The sequence below is a fragment of the Polypterus senegalus genome, chromosome 2, assembly GCF_016835505.1.
Source record: "Polypterus senegalus isolate Bchr_013 chromosome 2, ASM1683550v1, whole genome shotgun sequence".
NCBI lineage: Eukaryota > Metazoa > Chordata > Cladistia > Polypteriformes > Polypteridae > Polypterus > Polypterus senegalus.
In genome coordinates, this window is record NC_053155.1 from 214,025,620 (window position 1) to 214,045,717 (window position 20,098).

The following is a 20,098-nucleotide window of genomic DNA, read 5'->3' on the forward strand; positions in this document are numbered from 1 at the left end:
GTGTTGGAAGAAAACCCAAACAGTACACTGAATTCAAGCAGCACCAATGCTATACTCACAACAATTCCACCATGCCACCCTTCATTTATTACTATTTTTATATGAAAGAAGAAAAAAAAATTACAATTCAATGCCACTTATCATGCAGTTATAAAATGTCACAATCGTGCACTTATAAAATAGGCCAAAGACAAATTTTTAATAGGAGAAAGCAATACTTTGCACACTTTGTATACCTGTCCTTCAAACGGATAAACCTTTTGATTTATCAAAATGCAAACTAACACAATCAGCTTTCAATAAACTTCTAATAGGCTTACTAATAAACATTACTTTATATATTCAAAAATTACATTTATTTATATACCACCTCCCAATACAGGGTATAACTCAACGTGCTTTTCAATACATCTGTGTAATTAGATGTTTCCTTGTCATTATTTGGAAACTTCACTGTAAATTAAAAGTGGAAAAGGTTGATTGTATTCAGACTAAATACAATGAGTAATCCTAATTTGTTATGAGACTTGAGTCAACTGTGGCGCTACAAACTCTAAAAGGGGTCAGCAGGACACAACTTCAAACACAACATTTATCAACATTGTCCACAATCATCACTGCCAATACAAACTAATTCACGCACTTGCTAATGTAACCTAATCTAATATTTGTTATGTGCCACTGGGACCTGCTTATTTTCTAATTCACAATTACTTGCCTACATTTTTCATTTTTATGTTCTTTTACTATTTACTTTCTTCTTCAGAGACAGAGTACTTTGAAATAAATCTTCATGTGATTAAATGTACTTATATACTGTAAGCAACTGTATTTAACAGGCAGATCAGTATACTGTATCATCTTTCTGCATTATAATATGACAACAATATAGTCTCGTCCGTTATGGGAGATGGACGTCTGAAGCAGAGCTCCGTTGCAGCGGCTTTATTTTTTCTCTTATTTCTTATTATTCCGAAGTATCCTGTATTTACCTAACCTAGGGAGTTTCTATTACAGTATATAAACGTGAGTAACAAGAAAGGGGGTCAGAAGGAATTAGAAAAGAAACCTAAAACTACACCCAAGTCTAGACAGACATCAGGCCCAAGTGCAAGTGCAAGGTACAGCCCTTCAGAGACTGACCTGGAACTGGCAGGCGAAAGCACAGACTTCCCAGGACCCAGCTCCACTGCAGCATCTCCAGTCGAGAGCGAAAATGGGAGTGAAGGTGCAAGCGATGCAGGTCACGATAGCTTGCCGATTTCAAAAGATCACTTGAAACTAGAAATGGCCTTGCAGTCCACGCTTTCATCCATTCCTCGTGAGCCGGAAGCATCGGCTGTAACTGAGGTTGCCACTTCTCCCGTGGAGCACGAAAGCCAAAACGATTTCTCCAAACTAAACAAAATGATCGCAACATTGGCCACGGCCATATGTGAGCTCAAGAAAGACATTCAGAAAGACATTCAGAAATATATGAAGAAAGAAATAAATGGCTTGCTCAAGACAATCGAGAAGACAAACGAGAAGCTGCGGCTGGAGCTGCAAGAGATGCAGCAGGAATATAAAGACTTGGAAAAATGTATATATCATCGTTTTAAAGCAGTCTTTAAATACATATTGAGATAAATTTAGGAACACATTCAGGAAAATGCGTCTAAACTGGGAGAACTTGCTGATCAGCTGGAAGATATTAAGCAGGCATTCATGGCTCAAACTGAAAAAAGAGGAACAATTGGCATCTAACGCCAATGGAAAAGCTACAGCTGCGATTTCCGAATGCAAAAAACTCGGAGATAGACTAGCGGCTCTGGAAGATGGATGTAGAAGGAATAATATTAGAATCCAAGGTCTACCTGAGAACCATGAAAGTCCAAACCCAGTGAAATTCGTAGCTGAACTATTCTCAAAAATAATTGGAGAGGACTTTAAATCAGATACCGAGATAGAGGCAGCTTATCGCATAAGTGGTTCAAATACCTTTAAACCTAGGTCTTTAATTGTCCACTTCGAGAGACTGCAATTTAAGCTTAATGTAATGGAACTTCTCAGAAACAAACAAGAGATTATATTTGAAAATGACCATATTCATATTTTCCATGATTTCTCACCCTCAACAGCTGCTAAACGTGCAGCTTTTTGCAACATTAAACAGCGGTTACGGAAGGCCATTATCAGATACAGCCTCTTGTATCCTGCCAAACTGAAAGGGGATATTCAAGACAAATATCACATCTTCTCCTCCAAAGAAGAAGCAGTAAAGGAGTTAAGAAGGCTAATCCCGACACTTTTTTAAAATACGAAAGTGAGTCGCATCCTGTCATAGTATGGCAAAAAAATATTACCTGCTGTCTGATCTGCTTGCAATGATACGGGTACCAAAATTATACATCCTTTTTCTCTTCTCTGCCACATTTTGTTGATGTTTTAATTATAATTACATGTATATGTGTGGAACAAATTGAAGTACTTCTTTCTTTTTTTAAATTAAAGTACTTCGTTCTTTTTTTATTTTGGTTTTTAACTATTCTAAAGGAGACTGTTTAACACCATACCCTGGGTTTATTGTTATTATTGCATTAAGGTTTACTATGCTTATTCAAGGCCACTTTTTAACACCATTCCCTGGGTTTACAATTCCAAGGTATCCTGTATTTACCTAACCTAGACTGTTGATGATTATATTTTATGCTTATAGTCTGTTGATGATTATATTTTATGCTTATAGTATTTAGATTTTATCGGCAATAGATCTCTACTTTTTAATCCTGAAATGCCGCTGCTGGGGAGCTTGTTTTGTTTTGGACGTGCTCTGTCTCTAGGTATGTCAGAGGACCGGGACTTTGTGAAGTGGGATCAAGCCTCACGTGGGGAGGCAAAATGGGGGGTGGGGAGATAAGAGGGGAGAGAAAGAGAGTAAGCCATATCTAATCTATCCTTTTAATCCTTATAATTATATCTTCCAATGCAACAATAGGCAGCATAGCAATAACTTGTGGGAAAATTGGAAATTAAGATTAAAGCTGTCTCACTTCCAGTTAAGACTACAAAATGACATCAAAAATTCAGAATCAATGTCTCCATGATGGGACAGTTAACTTTGTGAGCTGGAATGTTAAAGGTCTGAATCATAAATTAAAGAGAAAGAAAGTATTCTCTCACCTAACAGGTCTAAACGCTAAAACAGTATTTTTACAAGAGACCCACTTATTAAGCAAACATCAGTTCCGGCTGCAAAAAGACTGGACTGGCCAAATGTTCCATTCCAGCTTTACAAAGAAAACTAGAGGTGTGGGAATTCTTATGCATAGAACAGTCTCATTTGTAGCATCAGATGTAGTATCTGATCCTGAAGGGAGATATGTGATTGTCATGTGCAACTTATTTAACTGTAAAGTGATTCTGATAAATGTTTATGCACCCAATGTTGATGATAGGGAATGCATGCAAAATGTATTTGCATCTATTCCCAATGGGAACACTCATAAAATTATAATAGTTGGGGACTTTAATTGTGTTTTAAATCCACTCTTAGATAGGTCTCCTGTCAGAGGGGGATGACATCTAACACTGCAAAGATAATTACACAGCTTTTAACTGACCACAACTTATCAGACCCCTGGAGGTTTGTAAACCCAAACTCAAGAACATATTCCTTCTACTCACTAGTGCATCATTGTTACACAAGAATTCATTATTTCTTTACAGATGATAATTTGTTGCCTGCGATTAAATTTTGCAAGTACAACGCTATTGTTATTTCTGACCAAGCCCCTCTGACCTTGGAGCTGAAATCATTATGCTCCACATACTCATCTTGCAGACGGCTTCTTAACCCACTTCTATTAGCAGATGAGAACTGTACAGAATAGATATCAAAACAAATCAGTTTCTTCCTAGAGACAAATACATCCTCAGAGGTCTCTACAGGAAAACTCTGGGAAACTCTAAAGGCCTTCTTAAAAGGACAGATTATTTCATATCTTTCCCACAGAAATAAATTAGAAACCAAGAAGGTATCAGAGCTAACCAGCGAAATTACTAGAATAGATCAAGAACATGCTAGGTGTCCAAGTGAAGCTCTGCATAGGAATTCAGAGCTCAACCTCTTAACAACCAAAGAAACTGAACAACTCATTTTTAAATCAAGACATCATTACTATGAACACGGAAAGAAAGCTAATAAGCTCTTAGCGCAACAAATCCACAAGCAATAAGTTCGCAGTACAATCCCAGCAATCACCAACACGAACGGAGATAAAATCATTGACCATAAAAATATAATACACACATTTAGAGACTACTATAAATCCTTATATTCTACTGAGTTCAAAGAAGACAAAACACAATCTAATGAATTTCTAGATATATTACAGATACCACAAATAGATACTTTTATTGCAAAGGAACTGGATAAACCTCTGGTGCTATCAGAATTACTAGATATAAAGTCACTTCAGAGCGGGACAGCAGCAGGCCCTGATGGCTACCCTGTCGAATTTTATAAGAAATTCTCTACTCAACTAGCTCCCCTCTTATTAGCAACATTTACAAAAGCAAGAGACAATCATATTCTACCTCAAAACACTTTGCAAAGCATTAATCACTGTCTTTCCTAAACAAAACAAGGACAATGTGCATCATACAGGCCAATTTCACTTCTGAATAATGATATTAAGATACTCTCCAAAGTCCCAGCTAGAAGGATGGAGAAAGTGCTGCCTTCGGTAATATCACAAGATTAAACTGGATTTATTAAAGGCCAGCACTTAGCTTCCAATCTCCGATGCCTGTTTAATGTAATATACTCACCCGCAAACTCAAACACCTCTGAGTTATTATTATCGTTGGATGCAGAAAAAGCATTTGATATGATTGAATGGAACTACTTTTTCACTACATTAGAGAAATTTGGGTTTGGCCTGAACATTTGTGCATAGATCAAACTACTGTATACCAATCCAGAAGCTTCAGTTTGTATTAAAATTTGTTCAGACTACTTTAAACTAGAACGTAGTACCAGACAAGGATGCCCCTTGTCACCACTGCTATTTGCAATCGCCATTGAACCAATGGCAGTTCACTGTTGAAATGCTTATCAGATAAAGGGGATTATCAGAGAAGGACTGGAACAGAAAATTTCTCTATATGCAAATGATATGGTTTTGTATATATCAGACCCACAAAATACTGTGCCTGCAGTCTTAACAGCACTTACAGAATTTCAAAAGATCTATGGCCTCAGAATTGATTTGAATAAAAGTGTGCTCTTTCCAATGAATTCTCAAACATACAATATTAGATTGGACACCTTCCCTTTTATTATTGCAGATCAGTTTAAATACCATGGGGTAAATATCACAAGTAAACATAAATCTCTTTATCAACAAAATTTTGCAGTCTGTATGGAAAAAATTAAGCAAGACTTGCACAGATAGTCAACCCTCCATCTCACTCTAGCTGAGTTGTTAAGATGAATATCCTTCCTAAGCTTCTTTTTTTATTTCAAAACATTCCAATATACATCAATAAATAATTTTTAAGCAATTAGATTCAACCATAACCTCATATATTTGGAACCTAAAACATCTATGCATCCAAAGAGCGACCCTACAAAGACCTAAGACAGAAGGTGGCATGGTTCTACCTAACTTTCAGTTTTATTACTGGGCAGCAAACATACAAGCTATAAAAACCTGGACACAAATAGATGAACATACACTGGCTTGGTCTGCAATAGAAATAAAATCCTGCAGTACTTCTCTATATTCCCTGCTTTGTGCCCCAATAAATGCAAGTTATCGGTAATATACTAATAACCCAATTGTGCTTCACTCACTCAGAACATGGAACCAATGTAGAAAGCATTTTAAGATGGAGAATCTTTTTTCTGTGGCACCTCTGCATGAGAACCACCTTTTTCAACCCTTGCAAACATATGCAGTTTTAATACCTGGAAAAGATTTGGGATTTAATTGCTTAGAGATCTTTATATAGACAACATCGTTGCATCCTATGAACAATTGCATTCCAAATTTAATTTTCCAGTAACACATTTCTTTCACTATCTTCAAATCAGAAACTTTGTCAAACAGAACCTGCCAGATTTTCCCCCATCTCCCACATACAATTATTCAAGTCAAAATTATATATCAAACACATCTGTCTCGGTTAAAATTATCCAAAATGTTTCCAGGGCAAGATCCTACCTGTGAATGCTGAAATCAAGCTCCAGCCTCACTGGGTCACAAGTTTTGGGCTTGCACCAAATTAACATCATTCTGGAACAAAATCTTTAAATTCTTTTCAGACAGCCTTGGTGTCACAATCCCTCCTAACCCATTAACAGCTGTGTTTGGTGTAATTCCAGATGGGCTTAAAGCAGAGAAGGACAAACAAACTGTGATTGCCTTCACTACACTATTGGCACGCAGACTTATTTTGCTAAACTGGAAGAATCCTAACTCTCCTCTTTTAAGTCAGTGGGTAACTAGTGTTTTATATTATTTGAAATTGGAAAAAATGTAATTCTCACTTAGAGAATCTGTGTAGAACTTTTTCAATACCTGGCTGGTTCTAATCAATAATATTTTACAATAACCTCTTAAAGCACTGAGGAAATAGATTCTCTCCGCATTTCTTTATCTTCTCCATGAATTTATTCATATTTACTATTTTTAAGTTTTAGTCCGTGGGCTATGCTCTCTTTCTCAGGGGCGGGGGTTGATTTGTTTTCAATCCTATTTTTTTTTTTGTAAAAATGGATCTATTTGTATGGAATGATTACAATAAAATCATTAAAACTAATTAAATAATAATATGACAACAATAGTTATATTAATTATAATTAAAAACTGTTTCAGTACTCAACTTAAATGTGTGAAATTTTTGTTAAGAGTCTAGATCCGATTGATATTTCCCACATATTCAAGGGTTCCTGCAAGCCGGAATCAAACAACTCCCTTTAGTTCTTCTCTAGTGTAAACCAATGACAAAGCTTAACTTTATAATGGCAGAGTATAAAGAAAAAAAAAATCACGATTGCATTCCACCAGCCAAAACACACTGAGCGCCACCATACAACTAAACAAGAAACTGAAAAAAATAAATAAATAAAAGAAAACATACTTACCTTTGTATTGCATTCTACATTTTTACCAAGTACAAAACATGCTTTTATCAATTATGCTTTAGCTATGTCTACATATTTGTGGATTATTTAAGACGGGACATTAGCCTAATACATTTTCCTTAACATGTTAAAGGATGTAAACCAGACAAAAATTGCAACACAGTGTTTTGGGCCAACAGGAAATCATATTGCTATAAACAAAAAAAAGCTTAAACAGAATATCATATAAACATGAAATTATATAATATCCTTTAGCTTGGAGAGGGACATATTTTTGCTGCATCAGAGGTTGGAGAGTGGGTTAAAGACATCTACAATATGGTAGTGTTTTCATACACATGCTTGTGTGGTATATATATATTTATTATCAGTGTAACACAACTATTGCTCATTTACCTGTCACTCATATGTAGAAAACTACTGCTTTCATCTGCGTGTTCATCTTCAAAGCTCAAGTTGGACCAGCTACCAGTACTGTCATCCCCAACACTCAGACTGGGCTGATGGCTCACACTGGACTCTGAAACAGGTAGACCCTCTTTCCCAGAAGCACTAAACACAAGTTAATACAAAAACTGTCATGTACAATACTTCATTTTAACACTGATTTAAATTAATTTAGCTGTATGTAAATTAGGTATACATATTAACACACAAAACCAGGCACAGTTCTTCAACTGAAATATTACATTTCATTCTTTTTGCTATCCTTTTAAAATCATGCCTAAAACAATGCCCTTTTTGTGGCATTTGGTGGAGAAATGTGTTCAGTCTGTAAAAAGGAAATTCAATTCAAAGGTTTCTGTCAACATAAATAGGTCACCACCATGGTTATTCTTTGATCTAAGTGGTTGATAAAAAACCATGTCTTATGCAAATCTTCACACCCTCCTACACTTCCCACATACTGCTAGGTAAAAATACATTTTAAGGCTTATGAAATTACATTCTGTCTTACTGATCAACAAAACACACTCACAGTACCCCTGCAACATGGAATGTGTCAAAATATTTTAAAAGCAATGAAAATTAAGTTTATTTTTCTTTAACTTTCGAAGCAGACAGATTCTCGTCTCACATTCAGTATAAAAATGAAAAAAAAAAAACTGTGGAGTGTGGTCAACAGCACAAATCCAACGTAAAATACTCAAGACACAATCATACAAGCAGAAAATTTCAACAGTATGAAAGACATATTTTCGTTGAATAACTTAAGCAATAAGTGTTGATTTTTTAAGGTGTTGCACAAAGCCACATATTAATCACACAAGATGCCTTCTTCTCTATAACATTACTTATGGTTAATGTGCCTCTGCTATAATCCCTTAGCACTGTAATAGCTTTACAGATTGCCAACTGTGTCAGTGCTTCTTAAAGGTAGACATGACAGGCTTCACTTAATAGTTATCAAAAGAGAAAAAAAAAAAAGTTAAATGTTGTAAGAAGGATAATATTTGAACACTGTCCATATCCTTAATCAATATAATAAATGAAAATATCATTCAATACAACTTGTAATTTGTCTCATCTAACAGAAGAACTATAATGATATTTTTCTGCCTGTAAGAGGTACCTTACAACTATACCATGTTGGGTGGCTAACAAGATTAAAATAAGAAGTTTCTATTCACTTTGACTTTAAGCATGATACCACATGTAAATCACTTTTGTCTTTCTCACAAAAACTTTTATGGAAGCTCTTTAAAAAAAATTAAAAACCTAACTGAGCTTACTGCTATTAGTTGGAATAACAAATGGTCACCATTCCAATTATCACTTTTTAAACTTACCATGATGAAAGGGACTACAAAGACAAAGCCATATTTTTAAAACAAAAAATATATATTTTTTGTGTTCGTAAGAATTATACACTTCATAAGAATACTTATTACTTATTAAAATCATTTTTTTTGTCTTATGCCTCCTGACTCACCTGTATAAGGAAACCCTAATATGACATACCATTTAACTCATCTTGATGTCTACTTGTGTAAGACATTGAGTTTTTTGGGGTTGCCCATTATTTTTGGCCCTTCAGGCCAATTAAAAAAAAGAAAAATAAACACATTTTCAAATATTTAATGCAGGAAATGATTTCCTTAGGATAAAGAGTAAATCAATTGGTATTTTCAGCAAAATGATCAGAAGGACTTGAAGATATGCATGCCACACTAACCAACCCCAGTAATATAGGCATGTGGAGTGTCATTTTATGCTATTACTAGGTTGCTAATCACAAATAATATTTTGATATATGATTTTTATCCAGTGCTCCCAGCCCTGTAAGAGCCGCTGCGTGAACATTAAAAATGAAAAGTATCAACCATATGCAAAAAAGACATTAAATGTCATGTGATATTAAATGACAATATTAAAACTGAGAATATTTACACTTTACGCTTTAAATTAAAGCATACTTTTAATTTTTAAAATATCTGACACACTATTCTTGTTTATTATGTACTTCTACCTCATGAAGTAAATCATTACGAACACTCTGAATTAGAGCAGCTTACACTAATTCAGACTTTTTTACATTAAGGTTACAAATTTGACACATTTTAAATCTGATTTCTACAGGCACATTTAACACTTATAAAAACTACTTTTGTCCCCAGCTGCAGTTATGTTAGACTTATGGGTCCTCAGTTACCATCTTATTAACAAAAAAGACAACTCTGCATGTGTTATAGAAAAATCACACTTGCTGTGTTTCCCTGTTGCTTGGCTATAGCACATATTTCACCATTTCTTATCATGTGTGCAAATGACATGCCGATGTATGATGTTCATGCAGGAAGACAATAGCACTGTCTTTTTAAAAAACATTTAAGGCACTGCATGATACTTATCGTGGTCATTTTATTTCAGATTTATTGTCCTGTGTACACAGTACAATTACATTCTTATTTGCCCAAAGGCAGTGCTAAACATGGAACTGGCAATACTCTGTTTAGTCAGCATCTTGTTCCTTCTCCCAATTCATTATTACTTTTACATAACCGAGTGGGGATTCCTCCTGGGAGGTCAGAGCACAATAGTCTTGAATTTACGAGTACCACGATAATCTAACATTAAATAGAAGGTGGGGAGGTCCCCTTAATGCACCTTCTGCAAGACCAAATAAGCACCAGCACACCACCACTTTTGTTGTCCAATGCCCAAATCTCACTGCCAAGTTTAGGTAAAACATAACAACACAAGGTTAGGCTCCAGCTGCCCTGTGGCCCAGCCCAAGAAAAGCAAGTTAGGAAAATGGATTGAAAATGACAAATATTGTAACATTGCTGAAAAGTTGCATTAGGGGGAACAGACACTCACAGTATAAGCTGACATGCCATCATGTAAATTTACAGGCCACAGTGAGCAATCATTTAAAGGATAGAGCACTACATAAATGAGCAATGTAAAGAACAAGAAACCACAGGCACTGTGAGTCTATGAGCACTGCAGTGGACAACATCTAATGGGGCTTTGAACATGATTATTGTATGAATTATTGGATTTAATATACAACTGAACTTAATAGCTGAATTACTCAGAGCAGTATAGATGTAAAGCATTTTATTCCAGTTTAAGTCATTTCAACATACCCGAAATGGTAATTTTATATTAAACTTCATGCATATACTGTATATATCTGTACATGGCAATAAAAGTTGGTGGAATTGCACTTCCTGCACAGTGATTTGTAGTATTTTTCAAAATAGGCAAGACAGAAAATAAATAGTAGTTTATTAATAAATGTAAAATGGAATTTCAGCATTTAAATATCATTGAGGAATTAAACATCATTATTTTTCACTTGGTAAAACACAATAAAACAGAGGTGTATCTTCTGTGAAAGGTACTATAAACACTGGCCCTGCTATATGTAAATCAAATGTAATTCCACTCAGAATAGACCCCTATCATGTGGTCTTGCTATTTCTAAAGGATCTTTTTGCTCTTAAACTTGGAAAATAATTAGAATAGTTTAAAAAACATGACAGCTATTATATTAAAGTTGGCATCACTGTTGTTTACTTACCGTAATTTTTTTTGTGTACAATTCATTATGAAAAATAATTCATCATATATTAGTGTTTGCCAATCAGTTTACAAATGTGAGTCAAGATGAGTGAAAAGCGAAATGATTCCTGTGAAACTATGTGTTTCACTTTCCAAAAAAAAAGAATAAATCAGCAAAACAAATAGCATTTTAATTCCATTGAAAGTTATGTCAGACAGAAGAAGAAAGGTGTTTACAGTCCTAAAAATGTAAGACAGACAGGAATGAAACTTGAATATCCCAAGGCTTACAGCATTCAAGCCATCATCTACAGTATCAATAAACAGGAATGGGCAGCTACTAGACAACGGCCAGGGAAGCAGCTTCTCATGTAGTGAGTTTTCCAGCAGAGAAAACACATTGATGTGCACAATGGTGCGTTTTGAGATGTCTCAGTGTGGAAAACATGCAGCACTTTACGTCATTAAAAAAAGCACTGCACTATTTTGGTATGATATGAACGAGACTCATGCATAGAATTGATTTCACTGGTGTGCATTATGCAGCTGCAGGAAAAAAAAACAGGTAAACATAAAAGTGCGAATAAGGTTTTGAAAATAAGATATATTATTTTTAACCCCAAAAACGTTTAATCCAAAAATATCTTTTTCATGAATATTGCAATTGTGCAATCATTTGCGAAAAGAACTTAAATGACAGTTTTGCGAAACTGTATGCAAACTGAAACTTGCCTGTTTTGCTCATCTCTAGTCAAGATCCAAATTACCTTCAATATGGAATGTACAAACAACTTGATTTATTTTAATACTCAAAAACAGTTATGTCTTGCCTAAAAATTCCTGTGTATGATTAAATATAAGGTATTATGAAATTGTTCATGGTAAAAGCAAATTAACAACAAACAAGCATTACAATAAAACTTAACAATTTCTGTGGCAGAGATCACAGATAATTGGGACTGTTTTTAGAGTTACATTAATATTTTTTATCCTTTTCAATAAAGACTAATACTCTAATTTCCCCAATTCCAAAAGACTTATTATTGTGTTTGAGCATATTGCTGGAAGTAAGCTCCCATGTGTGCATTGTTCACTAATAAATGATAGACTGCAATAGAGGGGTGTCAGCGTTTCTGATCATACCGTATAGGCAGTTGCTTCTAATTGACATTTTGCACTTTTCTGAAAATCATTCTTTATTTTTGTTTGTGTATTATGTGCTGCTATGCACCTTTATTTTTCTATTATTTTTGTTTGTTCGATGGGAATTAGATTACTGCAGATAGATACACATATCTGTTTCCAAAGAGACAGTAGCCGGTTCCTCCTTAAGATCACCATAATCTCTTTGTTTTGGTTTGTGACAAAGTATGACAGATCTTTTGGAATGATGTGTTGTTTTCTTTTCTTGGGGTGTCATTACTTCCTTTAACCTGAATGACTTACATGTTTCTCTGTGGGTGCCGTACTGTATAATCTTTATCCCTTCTTTCCCTATCCTTGCTTGTCCAGTCCCTGACCAACATTCGAACCCATTTACATTTTCTCCAAATTAAAAATCAGAATAGTATCCAAATGCAAGGATATGTTACAAACTGATTAGTGGAAAGATCATCATTATCATCATAGTTTAACAAGAATTGGGTTTAATCAGGCTAAGTAGTATCACTAAAATTTATTTCCTCCACATTACAAAGTACTGAAAATTCTCACAGATGAGACACATTCTTTTCACATCACTAGCTCCAACCACATTATCTTTTGCCTCCTTCTTGGTTATCTCCTCACTTCCACAGAGCATACTACACCTAGCACAGTTTTATCAGTGATTCTATTCAGTGCCAGAGAAATCAGAAATGGCTACAGATCCTTTTCATCCATTATTTCATTATTCCATGCACCTCTCACCTCTAATCCCTTTCTTGTAACTAATGCATGCATTCCTGAATAATGATAATGCTGTGCCTGAACCTCCATCAGTAGTCAACATGTCACCTAAGTAATAGAAATTCCCTACTCCCTCCAAAGTAACACCACTTGCAATATCTACATTTACATTTACACCAGCACTCTCCACCACGTCCAACACTTTCTAAAAACAAATGTCACACTTGCCACCTGCAGACCATTACAGTGATCCCTTGCTGTATCGCGCTTTGACTTTCGCGGTTTTGCTCTATCGCGGATTTTATATGTAAGCATATGTAAATGTATATTGCGGATTTTTCGCTGATTTATGCGGACAATGGGTCTTTTAATTTATGCTACACGCTTCCTCAGTTTGTTTGCCCAGTTGATTTCATACAAGGGACGGTATTGGCGGATGGCTTAGAAGCTACCCAATCAGAGCACGTATTACATATTAACTAAAACTCCTCAATGCTATAAGATATGCCTCGTGCGCGGTGCTCGATTGTTTGCTTGTCTTTGCCTCTCTCTCACCTCTCTGACATTCTCTGCGCCTGACGGAGGGGGTGTGAGCAGAGGTGCTGTTTGCACAGAAGCTATTTGCCTAGTGGATACGGACGCTCCTCTAAGAAATGCCGCTTTTTCGAGGTGCGTCCAAAAGCACACTTATTGATTTTTTGATTGTTTGCTTTAATCTCAAGCTCTCTTTCTCTCTCTCTGACGTTCTCTGCGCTTGACGGAGGAGATGTGAGCAGAGGGGCTTTTTGCACAGAAGCTGTTTGCTTAGAAGATAGGGACGCTCCTGTAAAAAATGCTGAAAGGCTACCTTCGCATTGATCCCTTCATTGCCGCTGCTTTATCGCGGTGCTTGCATACTTAAAAGCGCAACAGCCCTATTGATTTTTCATTGTTTACTTTACTCTCTCTCTGACATTCTCCGCTCCTTACGCGCACTTTGAAGAGGAAGATATGTTTGCATTCTTTTAATTGTGAGAAAGAACTGTCATCTCTGTCTTGTCATGGAGCACAGTTTAAACTTTAGACTAAAGGGTGTTATTTCATGTCTAGAGGGCTCTAATAATGTTAAAAAATGTATTTAGAAGGTCGTAAACAGGTTTTCTATGCTCTAACTGCGAAAATATTAGATTTATAAATAAAGAATCCTACTTCGTGGAAATTCATTTATCTGTCTGGAGCGGATTAACCGCGATAAACAAGGGTTTACTGTATAACTGTGCGGAGAATATTTATAAACAGTGTGGGAGAGTTTCTAAGGGCTTAAAATATATAAAATAATCATACAAACATATGGTTTCTACTTCGCGGATTTTCACCTATCGCGGGGGGTTCTGGAACGCAACCCCCGCGATCGAGGAGGGATTACTGTACATCGTTTATGCGCCCACTCTTCTGACAAACTGTGCACACTGGGCTGAGTGTCCCTCAGTGCCTCTACTGCACACATGACATGTCCATGCCTCATTCCCTTTTACCTCCATCCATCACCTGTCACCTGCATTTACATGAAGACCATTCGCTTTCAAACTAGCTTTCCATTTCAGTATGTTCTCCCTTAACTGTACATGACTTTTTCATCAGCACACAAGTGCTCTTGTGGCAATCTTTTATGCAATTCTTTGGTCCCAACTTTCCTCAAACTTTTGAAAAGCAAAGGACCCTGAATGGTCATCTTTGAAACGTCGCATTCACCTTTACTTAACCCTATATGTTGTCCCAACCACTGTTTACGTTACGTCATACACTGACTTCACCACAGGCACTCACCATTTGTCCATAACTAAATTTCTCAGCATTATCTCACCATCTCTCATGACACAATGTCTAATGCTCTTGATTTACAAATGCATAATGCAGCTTCTTTCCAATTCTCCTACCTTGGCTTGAAGTTCACATCTGTTTTTCCCTTCCCAGGCATGAAACCAAACCAATTTGTTTTTCCTACAGTCCAACCACTTTTTATGCCTGCTGCAAAAGTTTGTTCAGGCAATACAGTACACTTCAATGGATTAACTTTTCCTTTGTAAACTGGAATTAACTCACTTCTTTTCTAATCTTTAATATTCTAGATTCCTGTATTCACACACAATTATGCTGTGCAGGTGTGTCAAAAATTCAACTTCAGGACGTTCCACTGCCTTCAACATTTATAACACCAAGTGACTCCCCGAGTAGTGGCAAGGATGTCACAAGACTACACATTGGGCAGTTTGTAGTTCAGGACCGACCAGGATCAGACTTGAGACAGGTAAGACTTGGAGACATAGACACAAAAAGATGGTATTTACAAAAACAATAGCGGGTTTAATCTAAAAATAAATTTGGCAGTTCCAAAATGAAAATAATCAAAGACAAAATGTACATACACAAAAACTGTAGTCTTCCTAATTAAAAATACGATCAGGAAGAAACTACACAAAACTAAGTCCTTCCAATGAATCCCAAAAATATTTACAAGCAGAAAAAGCAGTGTACAGTGGAACCTCGGGTCACAAACGTCTCGGACCATATACGAATCAGGATACGACCAATACGTTTGCCAAACATTTGCATCTGCTCATGACCACACACTCAGGTGACAAACAAGCCAGTTTCCCTTCCAGTTTGTACACAACGATGATTTCTGCACGTGTTCAGTCTCTCCCTGTGCATTCCCTGTGCAGCGAGTGAAAGAGAGAGCGCGAGAGAGCGAGAGACAGAGAGCGTGAGAGAGCGAGCAAGCGAGAGAGAGAAAAAGCACGAGAAGGCAGTTAAAGAATGCACCTGGCTTGTTTTTCAAGAGACTGCTTCAAGCATTGTTTTTACCTCGTATTTAATGAAGACTTTTTTCTATTGGATTTTAACCTCCACTTCACTTCTGTTTTTATGGGATCATTAATTTATTGAAGGATTCTGAAAGCACTGCACTTTAATTTGGACTTTGTTTTTGATTGTTGTTTTGTTGATTTTAATAAAAGCACTTGGTACTTTTTTCACCATCCGATTGCTCCATTGTAGTGCCTCACTGTCGTGCTCATCGGTAACATTACCAACAGTGACGGGTTTAAGGGCTCCTGGAAGCAAGATGGGAGCATGCAGCGAACCCGCATCTTCACAGACTTTACCTCAAAACTGTAATCTCCTCTCCACCCAGTTCTTCCTCACTGCCAGAACTCGACTCATGCAAGGTTAGTTTTCTTGGTTGTTTATGGTTAGTTATTGCATAAATTAAGGATTATTCAAATGTCCATTTTTTTCCCTTTGCTTAAAACTCATTAAAAAAATGTTTAGAGAGAGCGGTTCATAAGGCTATAGCGTGAATTCTTGCAATGTTAGTTTTCTCTGTTCAAGGTTTTCTCAGTGTTATTCAATGTTTTTACATTTACTTTACTATTACACTGTGCATTCTATGGTAGAATGAACTATTTTTGTGCTTACAAATCTTTAAAAAAATACATTTACATACAGCTCGTACAGTCCGGAATGGATTAATTGTATTTACATACAATCCTATGGGGGAAATTACTTTGGGGCATGACCAAATCGGGTTGCAACCAGAGTTTTGGAACGAACTACGGTCGTGACCCGAGGTTCCACTGTATATACAAAAACTGCACCACAAATCCTGACTGTATAAATACTTCCCATCAACAACACTACAACTAGGAGATATCTATATTTATAATTATATACAAATAGGTCAAAAAAAATTAAAAGAACACTTTGAAAACACATCAGATCTCAATGGGAAAAAATCCTGCTGGATATTTATAGTGAAATGTACTGGGTAATGTGTTAGGAACAAAAGAATGCCACATTGTTTGATGGAAATGAAAATTATCAACCTACAGAGGGCTGAATTCAAAGACACCCCGAAAATCAAAGTGAAAAAATGATGCAGCAGGCTAATCCAATTTGACGAAATTTCACTGCAGCAACTCAAAATCGTACTCAGTAGTTTGTATGGCCCCCATGTGTTTGTATGCATGCCGGACAATATCAGGGCATGCTCCTAATGAGACGACGGATGGTGTCCAGATCTGGACCAGAGCATCACTGAGCTCCTGGACAGTCTGAGGTGCAAATTGGTGGTGTTGGATGGACCGAAACATAATGTCCCAGAGGTGTTCTATTGGATTTGGGTCAGGTGAGCATGGGGGCCAGTCAATGGTATCAATTCCTTCATCCTCCAGGAACTGTCTGCATACTCTCGCCACATGAGGCCGGGCATTGTCGTGCACCAGGAGGAACCCAGGACCCACTGCACCAGCACAGGGTCTGACAATTGGTCCAAGGATTTCCTCCTGATACCTAATGGCAGTCAAGGTGCCGTTATCTAGCCTGTAGAGGTCTGTGCGTCCCTTCATGGATATGCCACCCCAGACCATCACTGACCAGTCATGCTGAACAATGTTACAGGCAGCATAACATTCTCCATGCCTTCTCCAGACCCTTTCACGTCTGTCACATGTGCTCAGGGTGAACCTTCCCTCATCTGTGAAAAGCACAGGGCACCAGTGGTGGACCTGCCAATTCTGGTATTCTATGACAAATGCCAATCGAGCTGCATGGTGCCGGGCAGTGAGCAAAGGGCCCACTAGAGGACGTTGGGCCCTCAGGCCACCCTCATGAAGTCTGTTTCTGATTATTTAGTCAGGGACACTCACACCAGTGGCCTGCTGGAGGTCATTTTCTATGGCTCTGGCAGTGCTCATCCTGTTCCTCCTTGCCCAAAGGAGCAGATACCGGTCCTGTTGATGGGTTAAGGACCTTCTGTAGGCCCTGTCCAGCTCTCCTAGAGTAACTGCCTGTCTCCTGTAATCTCCTCTATGCCCTTGGGACTGTGCTGGGAGACACAGCAAACCTTCTGGCAATGGCACATATCTTCTGTAGGGTCCAGGTATCACTTCATGCTACCAGTAGTGACAATGCATGTAGCCAAATACAAAACTAGTGAAAAAACAGTCAGTAAAATGTCAGTGGCCTCCACCTATTAAACCATTCCTGTTTTGGGGGTCATCTCATTGTTGCCCCTCTAGTGTACCTGTTGTTCATTTCATAAACACCAAAGCAGCTGAAACTGATTAACCCCCCCCCCCCCTCTGCTACTTAACTGATCAGATCAATATCCCATAAGTTTCATTGACTTGATGCTATAGTCTGATTAAAAAGTGTTCCTTTAATTTTTTGAGCAGTGTATATACAAACAAGGCACAAGCAACTATACTTGGTATACTGTTAGAAACTGCTATGCCAAATTCACTGTCCCCATGACAGAGTCAAAAGTCACAATCCCTATAAGGCAGAAAGTGCCTTTTATAACTGAGCTTGAAACCTTAAGCCAACCCATACTATTCATTCTACCTATAGCGGTTGACACAGGTGCATTCTGTGCACATGCTACACTCAACTCCTGTAAGGCCTGTAATACATAACATAGCAGCCTCATGAACAAGCATACGTTCGCCCTCTACATGCCCCACCAGACAAAGTGATGCCTTCTCTGGAGTTACTGAGGTAAGTTACTTTTTAGAACTTTGCCTCGGGATTCTATCTGGGAATTTTATCTGGAGATCCCTTTCTTGTAAACTAATGCATGCATGCCTGAAATTAACTAAACTAAATGATTCATACTGCTTACTTCGTTAACAGCAGTCAGCTATGGAGATGCTCAACTTTTTGGCTGGGCACGCGCAGCATCCATCAGGCCTGAGGTGGATGAGCGTCTACCCCACCACCAGCGTCACAATGCATGGAACCTGCCAAAACCAAATTTAAAATCCTTATGGAAGCGCACCCCCACATTTCGACAAAACAGGTAAGTGCTTTTACTTTAGAAAATGTTAGTAATTTGTACAATGTTCTTAAGACATTTTCCTTGGTAATGCCTGGCAGGCAGATTAACACACAGCACTCTAGTTGGGTCTGCTGCTTTACCTATGTAGCTCCTTTTAGTACTTTTGCAACTTGCTTATTTGAAAACTTACAGCTTGGTTGTGTTCTCTTCATTTTCTAAATTCGTCATGTCTTTCATCAAGGAATTCTAAATCCCAATGCTATCCATTATGATGTTCCCTTCATTTTACAAATAACTGAAACCTACTACAGTAAATCCTGTCTGTCTTCTGCTATTTGTTTCATGATCATGAAAATATTCTTCTTTTCTTTATCAATCTAATTGACTCAATCTTGGGACTGGCATATACCGTATTTACTCGTGTACCACGCATCGTCGTGTAAGATGCGCACCCTAATTTTTACAAAGAAAATCGTGAAAATCGTTATTCTCCCATGTACGACGCACGTTGTGGTTGTATAGGAAGTGTTTAGAGAGAGAGAGAGAGTGAGTCCACGAGCAAGAGAGAGAGTGCAAGTGCGCAAGCAAGCGAGAGAGAGAGAGGGAGGGCGAGTGCGCGAGCAAGAGAGAGAGAGGGCGAGTGCACGAGCAAGAGAGAGAGAGCGCGAGTGCGCGAGCAAGAGAGAGAGAGCGAGAGTTCAAGTGCGCGAGTAAGAGAGTGAGAGAGAGAGCGCAAGCAAGCAAGCGAGAGTGAGAGAAAGCGCGAGTGAGAGAGCAAGCCCAAGCAGTTTCCTCGTGTATGACCTGATTTTCTAATGCTAATTTTTGGGAAAAAATGTGAGCGTGGTACACGCGTAAATACGGTAGTCAACATCCCTCTGATGTGTCATAAAAAGAGACGAAAAGAGTTTGACTTTAGGTCTTTCTGCTCCAACACACTCTTAATATTCAAGTACAACAATGAGAATTACAAAGTTTAAGAAATAGGAAAACTAGCTGGTGAAACATGAATCTGGTAGAGTAAGGAACACAACAGACTATTTGTTGGTTAGATGAATTGATTGGTGCATGAAAAATGCAAAGTTTATCCCTGAAGAAGCATGTATATCACAATATCATTTGGCTTCAGGATATTTTCAGGAAATTTTTTAGGCATAAAGAAAACTTAGGTATTTACTGAGGATGAATTATACTGTACCCATGACAGGCAGATCTCAACTGCACTGCACAAATCTCCCAAATCTAATATTAGG

At 37.4% G+C, this 20,098-nt stretch overlaps 1 protein-coding gene across 2 annotated transcripts in view; it reads right to left on the reverse strand.

Moving 5' to 3' along the window:
• akap11 (A kinase (PRKA) anchor protein 11) overlaps positions 1-20,098 on the reverse strand; it is a 121,924-nt gene that overhangs the window by 16,073 nt on the left and 85,753 nt on the right. For both annotated transcript variants that reach the window (XM_039745287.1, XM_039745286.1), the window contains exon 8: positions 7,529-7,684. In XM_039745287.1, coding sequence (XP_039601221.1) covers positions 7,529-7,684 — 156 coding nt within the window. The remainder of the gene's footprint in view (positions 1-7,528; positions 7,685-20,098) is intronic.